Source organism: Oryctolagus cuniculus, chromosome 1, assembly GCF_051225735.1.
Source record: "Oryctolagus cuniculus isolate XC-2025 breed Fujian yellow rabbit chromosome 1, ASM5122573v1, whole genome shotgun sequence".
Lineage (NCBI taxonomy): Eukaryota > Metazoa > Chordata > Mammalia > Lagomorpha > Leporidae > Oryctolagus > Oryctolagus cuniculus.
Genome location: NC_142867.1, coordinates 56,347,659 through 56,361,495, shown reverse-complemented (window position 1 = coordinate 56,361,495; position 13,837 = coordinate 56,347,659). Strand labels below are relative to the sequence as shown.

General features: G+C 41.7%; 1 protein-coding gene across 10 annotated transcripts in view; it reads right to left on the bottom strand.

The window, feature by feature from the left end:
- SBF2 (SET binding factor 2) overlaps positions 1 to 13,837 on the bottom strand; it is a 517,136-nt gene that overhangs the window by 54,792 nt on the left and 448,507 nt on the right. For all 10 annotated transcript variants that reach the window (XR_016231409.1, XR_016231408.1, XM_089328918.1 and 7 more), the window contains 2 exons: positions 3,711 to 3,907; positions 126 to 263 (listed from right to left, as the gene is read on the bottom strand). Coding sequence is in view for 8 of the 10 variants with exons in the window: in XM_089328918.1 (XP_089185044.1) it covers positions 126 to 263; positions 3,711 to 3,907 (335 nt within the window). In the remaining 2 variants the exon portion in view is untranslated. The remainder of the gene's footprint in view (positions 1 to 125; positions 264 to 3,710; positions 3,908 to 13,837) is intronic.

Here is a 13,837-nt window from a genome sequence, read left to right as displayed (position 1 = left end):
TGAGTTACAGTTATAGCCCTACAGGGTAAAATTTTTACTGGCAAAAAAGCTACACAAACTAAGAATAGATCTATAGTATATAAATTACAGTAGTTGTCAAGAAGGAAATTATTGTCAAATCTTACCTGGAGACAGAGCAAGTGCTGGCCTGACAGTAAGGGTGCTGTTGCCTCGGAGTTTCTGATGGACAGAAACTGCACTCAGCAAGGCTTGCAAGTACTTTTCCTGTTCTATGCTACTGGAAGATTCTAAGGAGGTAGGAGCTATAAAAGGAAAACATATTGAATAAAACAAACTCTTTGTTAATAAACATACATATGTATTTATATGTTTATTCTTTATTTTATTTTATTTTTAAATTTTCTTACCTTTTTTATTTATACAAAGTGAACAAATCACATGTATTTCATATAAACAGATTTTAGGAGCACAGTGATGCTTCCCACTCTACCCTTCTTCTGCCTTCTTTCCTTTCAATCTTTACATTGTGTGTTTATTTTATTTTATTTAACTTTTATTTAATGAATATAAATTTCCAAAGTACAGCTTATGGATTACAATAGCTCCCCCCCCCATAACTTCCCTCCACCCGCAACCAGTCTTTAAGTCATCACACCCTAATAGAAACCAGCCCACTTAAAGCCTTAGTCTGTTAAATGGGTAATCCTCTGATTTAGTTTCACCATACCTACCTCTCTGTTGCTTCATCATCATCATCCCAGAAATAGCTCAAAAACAAGCACAGTGCTCTCCTTCCAAGCACAGGTGTACCTTCTCATTATCCAAGAAACTCAAAATGAAAACTCATCAACAATAACATCTCCTTGATGGCGTCCCTCAGTACTGTTCTATGCTACTGTTTAGGAACAGAGGATGGAGTGGGTTCCCTTGGCATGCCATAATGGGTAGAGGTGAGGATTTCTCAATATCAATAGTTTTATTCTAATTCTCTCACATAGCCTAAGAAGGAACATGAGCTTGTAAGGATACCTTGGGGGAAGTGTGGAGGAAGATGGCAAGCAAACAGATGCAAATACACTAGATTTCCTGGTCCGTTTATTTTTTTATTTTTATTTTTATTTTTGACAGGCAGAGTGGACAGTGAGAGAGAGAGAGAGACAGAGAGAAAGGTTTTCCTTTGCCGTTGGTTCACCCTCCAATGGCCGCCGTGGCTGGCGCACCGCGCTGATCCGATGGCAGGAGCCAGGTGCTTCTCCTGGTCTCCCATGGGGTGCAGGGCCCAAGCACTTGGGTCATCCTCCACTGCACTCCCTGGCCACAGCAGAGAGCTGGCCTGGAAAAGGGGCAACCGGGACAAAATCCGGCGCCCCGACTGGGACTAGAACCCAGTGTGCCGGCGCCACAAGGCGGAGGATTAGCCTAGTGAGCCACGGCGCCGGCCTCCTGGTCCGTTTAAAAGAGGGCAAAATGAATGCACACATGGAAACAATTTTAAGAGCAAGTTTGGGTTGGAGGGAATGTGAGTGTGGTTTATGTACAGCAAAGCAGAACTCACTGAAACTCACCCAGGCACTTTAAAGAGCAATTAGGGGCCGACTCACTAGAAGGGCAACAGATCTTAATAAATTTTCTTTTTTTTTTATTATTTTTTTTTGACAGGCAGAATGGACAGTGAGAGAGAGAGACAGAGAGAAAGGTCTTCCTTTGCCGTTGGTTCACCCTCCAATGGCCACGACGGCTGGCGCGCTGCGGCTGGCGCACCGCGCTGATCCGATGGCAGGAGCCAGGAGCCAGGTGCTTTTCCTGGTCTCCCATGGGGTGCAGGGCCCAAGCACTTGGGCCATCCTCCACTGCACTCCCTGGCCACAGCAGAGAGCTGGCCTGGAAGAGGGGCGGCCTGGAAGAGGGGCAACCGGGACAGAATCCAGCGCCCCAACCGGGACTAGAACCCAGTGTGCCGGCGCCGCTAGGCGGAGGATTAGCCTAGTGAGCCGCGGCACCGGCCCAATTTTCTTATAACCGAAACAGAAAATATTTAGTATTATTATTTTTTATCAATTTTAAGATGCCATCATATTTCATAAACCTTAAGATGTGATCAATTATAACAGGCACCATTACTTTAGGTATACAGTAAAATCTCTGCCTTTTATTTATTTTAAAGATTTTTATTTGAGAAGGAGAGCTACAGAGAGAGGCAGAGACAGAGAGACAGAGAGACAGAGAGACAGAGAGAGAGAGAGAGAGAGAATGAGATCTTGATCTGCTGGGTTCACTCCCCAGCAGACCTGCTGCAATGGCTGGACCTGGGCCGATCTGAAGCCAGGAGCCAGAAGCTTCTTCTGGGACTCCCATGCAGGTGCAGGGGCCCAAGCACTTGGGCCATTTTCCACTGCTTTCCCAGGCCACAGCAGAGAGCTGGATCAGAAGAGGAGCAGCCAGGACACAAACTGGTGCCCATATGGGATGCTGGAAATGCAGACAGAGGCTTAGCCTACCATGCCGCAGTGTAGGCCCCAAATTTCTGCCTTTTAAACTATGAAAATGTTTTTTTCTGGTCACATTAATTGTAAGAGGTATCCTGACTTTAAAGACTATAATGTGAACAAATGTATGAGTTAAAAAACAGTAAATTTATATTACCTTAAAAATCACAAAATGGGAATATATTTCACGTTTTTCCCATTATAAGCTCAGAGATATGCTCATGAGTGCTCTGGAAATGTTATTTTATGTAACTCTCACGTGTGTGTGTTCTCTCACACACACAATGTGCTTTGCAGGACTCCTCCAGGCAGAAACAGTTAAAAGCTGATTTCCTTCCATTACACCAATGCTGAGTCTCCAAGCCAGGTGTAACAATACAGCATTGTGTGAGTTGCTCTCAGTCAACTGAATGACCAAAGACACACTGGGCAACTTTTAGAAGGGAACTTTCAGGAGAATAAAGAAGAGATCTCAAAAGCATATGATTATATCTGCATAACTACAGACTTTGAATTCACTTCATTTCCAAAGGGGAAAATATGCAACCATCCCCAACCTGGACCTGGTATCTCAGTGGCCCACTGTTTAATTTTATGAGCATCTATTATGAGCAAAAAGCTATGAGAAAGGTCAGCAAAATATAGCTCCTGGCTTCCAGATCTCAGACATGGTATTCACAAATACCTTCAGAAAAGGGATAACAGCACTTATTTTCCTAGCTTTCTAAAAATGTCTTTTTTTTGAGATCTCCTAAAGCAGCATTTTTGTTATTTGGTTGCTGCTGCTGCTGCTGCTGCTGCGTGTGTGTGTGTGTGTGTGTGTATGTGTGTGTGTGTGAGAGAGAGAGAGAGAGAGAGAGAGAGAGAAAGGGGGGAGGGGGAGGGGGAGGGAATGAATTTGAAGGAATGAGACAGGATATCTTATTTGGCACAGAATTCCTGCTTGTCTCTGAAGCTGTTAAATGTATCTGGATGCTTCCCAGAGGAAAGGAAAAGGAATAGTATAATCTAGTTTCCATCTAGATGGATACCCTAGGTTGCTGGAATGCAAACAGCCTAGATTCAAAGACTTAACTGTATTAATTTGTGTAGATCAAACATCAAGTAAGATGTCAAATTCAAGGTGGTGTCACACACTGCCTAGCTCTTGTGTAAGCTGTACATGTTGGTGAAAGGGCACAACCAGCATTCCCAGTTTTCTTGCGTTATTTTAGGAAAACTCCTAAGTGAAAGGGCCATAATTATATGTAGAGAGATGCTTACCAGCCTGAGGGGAGTTCTGGGATTTGAAGAGACCAACAACTCCCTTGCCATGGAATCCTCCAGCTCGGAGGAGCAGAGTACCACTTCTTGAGTTCTTCCAACATACAACAGGCAGGCGATTGTGTCGATAGCAGCGTGCTACTCTTGGTAAACTACTGTCCTGTACAGCTTGAGGTATGACTAAAAGGCCAGGATAGCTTTGGGGATATGGAAAGAAGACAAGGAATGGAGAGAGAGAGTATAAAAATATGAGTATCATAGAATTAGTAATTTCCTGACTCATATTGGTTGAGGGGCAAGACATATGAGTATATCTCAAATATGTGACTTATTTTTAATTTTCAATTCTTCAGGGGCTGAGAAGAAAAGGCCTCGATGGTAAAAATGGTACAGTTATCCACCGATCTGCAGTCAGTTTTCAAATTGTTCAGACTTGTGCTGAACAATCCAAGCTAAGAAACTACACGTGTAGAATTAATATTTGGGTAAACTGAATACTTCCCTTGCCTTACATACCACTTTTTTTCCAACTTGCAGTAAGACTGTATAAATTAATGCCAACTTTATAAGAATAAGTTAAACTATCAACAATCACAGACCACTGAAATGACCCCAGAGGATGGAACCCATCAACACAGACTTCCTGAGACAGGGAAAGAACTAAAAATCACAACCAAAGGATGCTTTGAATGGGGAAATGCTTACATGCAAAACTTAGCTTGGATATTTTATTAGCATTACATGTTGCTATTTAAAAATTAATTCAAAAATTATAGGACTGATGACAGCAAAAATAAAAACTAAGAATACCTTGTTTCATAGACTAGTAAGTACAAAAGTCAATAGGCAGGTTTCAGTCATATCTTTAGTTTATTTAGAAACATTACAGTAATGATATTTCATATTTATAAGGTCCCAATCACTGATCTCATCTCTTTGGTGATCAAAAAACTGTGGTAAAAGATACTTAACATAAAATTTATCATTTTTTTAAAATAATTATTTATTTATTTGAAAGGCAGAATTACAGAGAGGTAGAGGCAGAGAGAGAGTTCTCCCTTTCGCTGATTCATTCCCTAAATGGCCACAATAGCCAGAGCTACGCAGATTCGAAGCCAGGAGCCGGGGACTTCTTCCAGGTCTCCTTGTGGCTACAGGGGCCTAAGGACTTGAAACACCTTCAACTGCTTTCCCAGGCTATAGCAGAGAGCTGGATTAGAATTGGAGCAGCCTGGACTCAAACCGGCGACCATATGGAATGCCAGCACTGCAGGCGGTGGCTTTATTTTTTTATTTTATTTTATTTTATTTTATTTTATTTTATTTATTTATTTTTTGACAGGCAGAGTGGACAGTGAGAGAGAGAGAGACAGAGAGAAAGGTCTTCCTTTTGCCATTGGTTCACCCTCCAATGGCCGCCGCGGCCGGCACACTATGGCTGGCGCACCGCACTGATCCAATGGCAGGAGCCAGGTGCTTACCCTGGTCTCCCATGGGGTGCAGGGCCCAAGCACTTGGGCCATCCTCCACTGCCTTCCCCGGGCCACAGCAGAGAGCTGGCCTGGAAGAGGAGCAACCGGCGCCCTGACTGGGACTAGAACCCGGTGTGCTGGCGCCCCCAGACGGAGGATTAGCCTAGTGAGCCGCGATGCCGGCCCAGGCGATGGCTTTATCCACTACACCACAGCACCAGCCCATCATGCTATCTTTTTGAAGTGTACAAGTCAGTGGCATTAAATACATTCACAAAGTTATGCAACCACCACCAGTATCCATTTCCAGAATTTCTAAGTCCTTATCTTTATATAAACCATTGCTGAGAGAGGAGAGGAATCCAATTTATAGTCAAGTAGACCATAATCTTCAACTACTTTAGTGAATGCCAATTTTTTTTTTTTATCTTTTATTTAATGAATATAAATTTCCAAAGTACGACTCATGGGTTACAATGGCTTCCCCCCCCATACCGTCCCTCCCACCAACAACCCTCCCCTTTCCCACTCCCTCTCCCCTTCCATTCACATCAAGATTCATTTTCGATTATCTTAATATACAGAAGATCAGCTTAGTATACCTTAAGTAAGTATTTCAACAGTTTGCTCCCACACAGAAACATAAAGTGAAAAATAATAGATGATTTTTTTAAAATGATGATGAAATCAGATCAGACCTATTGTCATGTTTAATCCCAGTGAGAGTCAAGTTGGGAATTGAAAATTTCTTTCTTTTTTTTTTTTTTTTTTTTTTTTTTTTTTTACAGAAGATCAGTTTAGTGTACATTAAGTAAAGATTTAGTGAATGCCAATTTAACCTTCTGTATTTACTCAATGATAGCTTTGGAAGAATTCTGAAAGCATAGAACCTTGGTGCTCTATGAGGCTGAGGCTTGTATTTTTCTAACACTGAAAACTGATGAGAAGACCAAGCTGCAGACACAATCTCTCAAGAAGGCTGGAAAAGCAGTCTCATGATTTGAACCTTCAGTTTTTAACTTCACTTTACTATCTATTTTCCTGTGCTACTGACACAATGATAATGTGTATAACATAAGGGGGTAATGTCTACTGGCTCCAGGAGCTGCTTCAATAACTAGCAAAGAACCAGCACATTCCTTCACTTGTGTCTTCTCCTCCCACTGGACATGAGTTCCATGGACCATGCTCTCTTACACACAAGATCCAAGGCTCTGCTGGTCCCAGACTTGGGCTTCAGGGACAGCTGGAGAGCCCCTGGCACTGGGGCAAGCAGTGCTGAGCCTGAAGAGCAGGAGAGGCCGCTCTCAGTACCAGTAATGAAAGGCACCAAAGTAAAGCTCACGAGGTAGTCTGGGCTTCAGAAGCTGCTGTGCAAACTTCCTAGTCAAGAGTAGTTCACATGCATATGCTCAAAGCATCAACTAACTTACACAAAAATAAATCCATGTCATACCAACCATGTGAAGAAATGAACCATTACCAACCAACCAAGAAGATCCACTCACGTCTCCTCCCAATCACTATTTCTCCCCTTCTTTTAAGGTTACCACTAAACTGACTGTTAACAACGCCAATGAGTTTTGCCCATTTAAAAATTCTAGATAAAAGGAACCAAGAGAATTTATTATTTTGTGTCTGGTTTCTTTTGCTCAACATCTTGTCTGTGGGATCCACCCAAGTTACTGTGTTTAGTTTGTTCACTTTCATTACAGTATAGAATTCCACCATGTGATTCTACTACCACTTATTTATCTATTCTACTGCTGTTGATCTTGAGTAGTTTCTAGCATTTTATTTTAAGAATAGTGTTGTTGGGGCCGGCACTGTGGTACAGCGGGTTGATGCCCTAGCCTGAAGCGCCGGCATCCCATGTGGGCGCCGGTTCTAGTCCCAGCTGCTTCTCCTCCCATCCAGCTCTCTGCTGTGGCCTGGGAAAGCAGAAGATGGCCCAAGTCCTTGGGCCCCTGTGCCCACATGGGAGACCTGGAAGAAGCTCCTGGCTCCTGGCTTTGGACTGGCACAGGCCTGGCCGTTGCGGCCATCTGGGGAGTGTACCAGAGGATGGAAGACCTCTCTCTGTAACTCTTTCAAATAAATAAAATAAATCTTAAAAAAAAAAAGAATAATGTTGTCAGGATGGACATCTGGCATAGTGGTTAAGGCACACCTTGGGGATGCTTGTATCCCATACTGGAGTGCCTCGATTTAAATCCCAGCTCTGCTCCAGATTCCAGCTTCCTATTAATGTGTACCCTAAGAGGCAACAGGTGATGGCTTATGTACTTATGTTTCTGCCACTCACACAACAAGACTCAAATTGAATTCCTGGCTCCTAGCTTTGGCCTGGCCTAGTATGGGCTGTGGCATTTGGAGAGTGAGCCAGCAGAGGGGGTATCTCTTCCATATTAAAAAACTAGAAAGGGCTGGCGCTGTGGCATAATAGGAAATGCTGTCGCCTGCAGTACTAGCATCCCATATGGGCACCAGTTTGAGTTCTGGCTGCTCCACTTCCCATCCAGCTCTGTGATGGCCTGGGAAAGCAGTAGAAGATGGCCCAAGTGCTTGGGCCCTTGCACCCACATAGGAGACCTAGAAGAAGCTCCTGGCTCCTGGCTTTGGATCAGCCTAGCTCCAGCCATTGCGGTCATTTGGGGAGTGAACCAGCAAGTGGAGGACTTCTCTTTCTCTCTCTGCAACTTTGTATTTAAAATAAAATAAATAAAATCTTTAAAAAAAGAAAAAATTAGAAATCATAAACATATATATGAAATGTTTTTCTGTATATAATGACCTTATTACATATTTTTCAAAATCCTTTTAATGTGGTAGGTAAATTATGCTAGTTGATTTTCAAATGTGAAATGTTCTGTATTCCTACTTGGTTTTAATGAGTGGATCTTTTGTCATCCTTGTTACTAATAATTCTTTTTGAAAAAGGCATAATTTATTTATTTATTTATTTAAAAGGCAAAGGGACAGACAGTGAAGGAGAGACAGAGAGAAAGAGAAATCTTCCATCCACTCTTCAAATGGCTTCACAGCCAGGTTAGGGCAAGGCTGAAGCCAGGGAGCCACAAACTCTATTCTGGTCTTCACATGGGTGGCAGGGTCCTAGAAGCACTTGAGCTATCCTCTACTGCCTTCCAAGGTCTATTAGCAGCAAGCTGTACTGGAAGCTGAGTAGCCTGGACTTAAACCAGCAATCCACATGTCACAGGCAGTAGCTTGACCAGTTATGCCACAACATCTCCTGAACTAATAATGCTTTTTAAAGTCTACTTTGATATTTATATACTGACAATAGCATTTTTTTTTTTTTTTTTGACAGGCAGAGTGGACAGTGAGAGAGAGAGACAGAGAGAAAGGTCTTCCTTTGCCGTTGGTTCACCCTCCAATGGCCGCCGCGGCCGGCGCGCTGCGGCCGGTGCACCGCGCTGATCCGATGGCAGGAGCCAGGAGCCAGGTGCTTATCCTGGTCTCCCATGGGGTGCAGGGCCCAAGCACCTGGGCCATCCTCCACTGCACTCCCTGGCCACAGCAGAGGGCTGGCCTGGAAGAGGGGCAACCGGGACAGAATCCGGCGCCCCGACCGGGACTAGAACCCGGTGTGCCGGCGCCGCTAGGCGGAGGATTAGCCTAGTGAGCCGCGGCGCCGGCTTGACAATAGCATTTTTAAGGTAGTTGTGCATAGTATTTTCTCTATCCTTTTACTTCCTACCTTTTTATATAAATTCTTGCATGTTAGCTATATCCCTTAAAAGCAGCAGAAAGCTTAAAGAAAAAAAAAACCATGATAATCTATTTCAGTTAATCAGAGCACTGAATCAATTTTCAGTTAACAAATTATTCATATATTTCAACTTAAATCTTCCCTCCTACTACATGCATTTCATTGTCCCATCTGTTCTGTTTTTCCTTTGCTAACCTTTCTTGCCTTATTTTGGATTATTTTTATTATTCCATTTTCTTCTTTCCAATAGTCTGATGAATGTCTATGATTTTATACCACCATAAACACTTTATATAAAAAGGGTTCTAGGGGCTGGCTCCATGGTGCAGTGGATTAATCCTCTGCCTGCAGCATCAGCATCCCATATGGGCGCTAGTTCTAGTCCTGGCTGCCTCTCTTCCAATCCAGCTCTCTGCTATGGCCTGGGAAAAGCAGTAGAAGACAGCCCAAGTGCTGGGCCCCTGCACTCGCATGGGAGACTGGGAAGAAGCATCTGACTCCTGGCTTCAATTGGTGCAGCTCTGGCCATTGTGGCCATCTGGGGAGTGAACCAACAAATGAAGACCTTTTTCTCTGTCTCTCTCTCTCACTGTCTGTAACTCTACCTCTCAAATAAATAAATAAATAAATAAAAGGTTCTAACAAATCATCTATTAAATTTTTATTTGTTTCTGGAAGACTGAATTGATAAATGAGGTCTGTTTTCTCACTGGTAGGCATAAATTTGATAGAAAGTTACTCCAATAGCAGGATAATCATACCTCAACAAAACTACTTACACTTACCTACAAGAATGACAGAATCCCAAGAAAATTACTGCATTTAAAATTAAGAGTTTCAACTTTTTAGTACTTGGTGCAAACTGTTTATTGGGCCACAGTCTCAAACCATATTCCAAACCTGTTCCTCCAGTTTCAAATTGGAATTTGTAAACTTAAACTGTCATTTAAAACAACACATCTATAATTCTTTAAGAATGGCAGGGTTGAACCTAATAGTAACATTACGACAACTTACTTTCTTTTTAAAGATTTATTTATTTATTTGAAAGTCAGAGTTAGAGTTAGAGGTAGAGTTAGAGTTAGAGAGAGAGAGAGAGAGAGAGAACGAGGGAGAGAGATCTTCCATGCACTGGTTCATTCTCCAGATGGCTGCAACTGCCTGCTGCTTGGGGCTGGGCCAGACTGAAGCCAGGAGCCAGGAGCTTCTTCCAGGTCTCCCAAGTGGGTGCAAGGGCCCAAGCACTTGAGTCATCTTCCGTTTCTTTTCCCAGGCCATTAGCAGGGAGTTAGATCATTAGTGGAGCAACTAGGACTCAAAGCTGGGGCCCATATGGGATGCTGGTGCCAGAGGCAGCAGCTTTACCTGCTATGCCATAGTGCCAGCCCCAGACAATTTCTAAAGTATGTACAAGGATTGAATTAAGATGGCAGAGCAGGGAGGAAGCTTGCTGCTCTAGTCTAGTGAAGTAACACCTTGACACTAGGGACTCCATTTTGGAGCACCTGAAACTCCATCTTGAGAAAACACCCTCCCCGCCCACTGTGAGACTCTGGTCTGAAACTATGAAACACTTGGACAATAGCAGTACACTACATCACACCTGGCAAACTGCATCACACTTGACAAAGCAAAGAAACCCCCAGCATGATCGCTCAAGCTTGGAGGCAGATAGGCTACACTTGGGTTAATGATAAAAACATAATTTGCCTATGTTCTACATATCATTTAAACCAATACCTGGATTAATGTCAATATTATAATTGAAATTGTTAAGATTATAACTAGTCTTGTTAAGATTATAATTGATATTAGTTTCACATAGGTTTTAGCTTGACCCTGGTAACCATGTATTCCCCTCCCGATTTTGTGTTTTTTGTCTTTACAAACCGTGTTGCTTTGGGCTTCGGGGTTGAGAGTTCATTAGGGCATGAGCGCACTCTCTAGCAATGGCAATAAAGGACTTTCAAATTTTATCAATGTGTGGTGCTCCATTGTTTGCACTTGTTCAGGTACAACATTTTGGAGGCCCCAGCGAGATCCAGAGACCACCTCTGGGAAGATCTCACTCCAATCCTTCCAGGTTGGTGCTCTGGCCATAGGGAAGGTGCCCCCTGATGATGTCCCAGGGCCCTGTGTACTAATTCACTGACCTGGGAGGCTCGATTCGACCTCTTCACTGACCAATTGGCCTCGGGTCCTCTGGTAAGTTGACTCTTGTTTTCTGGTGGAGCCTTCTGGGTACTGGAGGTCTAATGAGATGCCAATCCAGTCTCCATTCTAGAGACTAGGTCTGGTTAAAGAAATGCCTTTCCTGGATATAATGGTTTCTGTTCCTGTTTTGTGGCCACTTTCTGATGTACTGTCTGCATTCATAATCCCATGAGGTAAATTTTTTTCCCTATCCTGCCTGTCTCCTTTATTCCCTTGTCTTTGGAGTCTCTTTGTCCCTTCCATTGAGCATGGGCTCTGCTCAGTCTAAGGGGACACCTTTTCAGTGTATGTTCAAAAATTTCTCTTTTAAATCTAGAAAGATTGCTGCCTTAAAAAAGTTTTGTGGCTTGTGTTTTTATAGATCTGGATGAAAAATAACAATGGGTGATCAGCTCTGATGTGGATTTTTCAATCTTTGGTTTATGTCGGTGATGTCTAGCTGGAGTTTTATAAAAAGACTAAAATTCCATGTAAATGTAATTTTGACCTTAATTCAGTTAAAGATATGATATAATAGCAACATTGTAAGTCACTAGGTGTAACTGCTAAATATAAATTGGGTAAAGGTAAATGAGATAAATGTGTCTAACAAAAATGTTTTCATAAGAGTCCATATATAAAAAATAATTCAAGACTAGTTAAAAAGTAACAAAGATTAAAATTTGATATGTTATCTTATTTTAAAAAATGTCAATTTACAGATTTTAAAGGATTATTTCAATATAAATCAAGAAATCAGCAGATAAAAAGGGGTCACAAGTATAAAACTGTTCTTGGTAAGGAAGGTTAAGAAAGAGGTTTAAAAAACAGGTTTGGGGCCGGCACTGTGGTGCTGCAGGTTGACGCCCTGGCCTGAAGTGCTGGCATCCCATGTGGGTGCCCATTCTAGTCCCGGCTGCTTTTCTTTCCATCCAGCTCTCTGCTATGACCTGGGAAAGCAGAAGATGGCCCAAGTCACTGGGCCCCTGCACCCATGTGGGAGACTTGGAAGAAGCTCTTGGCTCTTGGGATTGGATTGGCACAGCTCCAGCCATTACGGCCAACTGGGGTGTGAACCAGTGGATGGAAGACCTCTCTCTCTCTCTCTCTCTCTCTCTGCCTCTCCTCTCTCTGTGTAATCTGATTTTCAAATAAATAAATGAATCTTTTAAAAAAAAAAGATTTAAGTTGGAGGAAGACATTAAAAAAACAAGTTTAAGTTGCAAAAGGTGTGAGAAAGTCACAAAAGGTAATGAAAAATTTTCTGGATACAAAAGCTATTAATTAAAATCTGATTCTCTGTTAAGACAATGAGGTTTTATAATACATATATGTTAGTAAATATTTTAAAATAATCTTTAAAATCTATTAAAATAATATCTCCTTTTAATAGTTTTTATTTAATTGATGACTCTGGCAATTTTCTAACTGGATCTAGTAAGCTCTCTTCTCTTTCCTAGTTCTGACTCTGTTAAAATTGTTCCAAGTTATGGGATGATTCCATGTGCTTACATATTTATGGATTTTATTTCCCATTTTAGTGACAAAGAAACATCAACTTTGTATCCTACTGATGTTCTCTGTCTCTCCTTAAATTCTGATTGCTTAAAAACAGCTGTGTTAAAAGCTGGTTTGGCTAAATATATACTCATTCTAAACCATTTAAATGATCACTTTGTAACACTAATAAAATCTGGTCTAAATCAATGCTCCTCATAAAAATGTCCAGAAGCTACAAAAGTCTAATAATTTTGTTGTATTATTAGTCACAATGGTTGCCTTAATGAAAAAAAGGTCCAGAGGACTAAAAAGGGATACATGTTTAACAAAATCTTACAGGTACTTTTTTTTTTCTTTTTCTTTTTCTTTTCTTTCTTTTTTTTTTTTTGATGAGCAACGCACTGTGCCTCCTGTTTCTTTCTTTCTTTTTTATTTGATAGACAGAGTTAGACAGCGAGAGAGTGAGAGACAGAGAGAAAGGTCTTCCTTCTGTGGGTTCACTCCCCAAATGGCTGCTACGGCCGGAACTATGCCAATCTGAAGCCAGGAGCCAGGTACTTCCTCCTGGTCTCCGATGCGGGTGCAGGAGTCCAAGCACTTGGGCCATCCTCCACTGTACTCCCGGGCCACAGCAGAGAGCTGTACTGGAAGAGGAGCAAACGAGACTAGAACCCGGCGCCCATATGGGATGCTGGCGCCGCAGGCAGAGGATTAACCAAGCGAGCCATGGCGCCGGCCCCTACTTTCTAAAATACTGTGTGGAGTAAACAAGTGACTCTTCTTGTTGGTTAATAAGTTTTATAATTTTAACCATGGCTATTTAAAGCCTTTTGTCATTTGCAGTTTTGTATTTTCCTCTAAACACTAAAAATCAGAATTACTGCTCATAAAAATTAAAACATTGTTGGTTCTGTGTTTAAACGTGTCCTCTTTTAGGTTTCAAAGGATTTCTTTTTCCTACCTTTATTATATTCAGTACTTTGGTATGGCTCTACAAATAGATAAAGTCAAAGTTTAACAAGTTCCAACTAAAAAAATATGGTTATTTCAGTTTACTAAAAACAAAAAGCAATCTAATTAATTGGTAATTTAAACAGTTAAAGATCTTAAAAAGCTGTTATTAAGGCTGTTTTATTGTTCTATTCTGTAATGTATGTTATGTGTTATATGTGTACATATTATATGTCTATTATATGTTTATTAAGAGCTCTTTTAATTGACTTATAGAA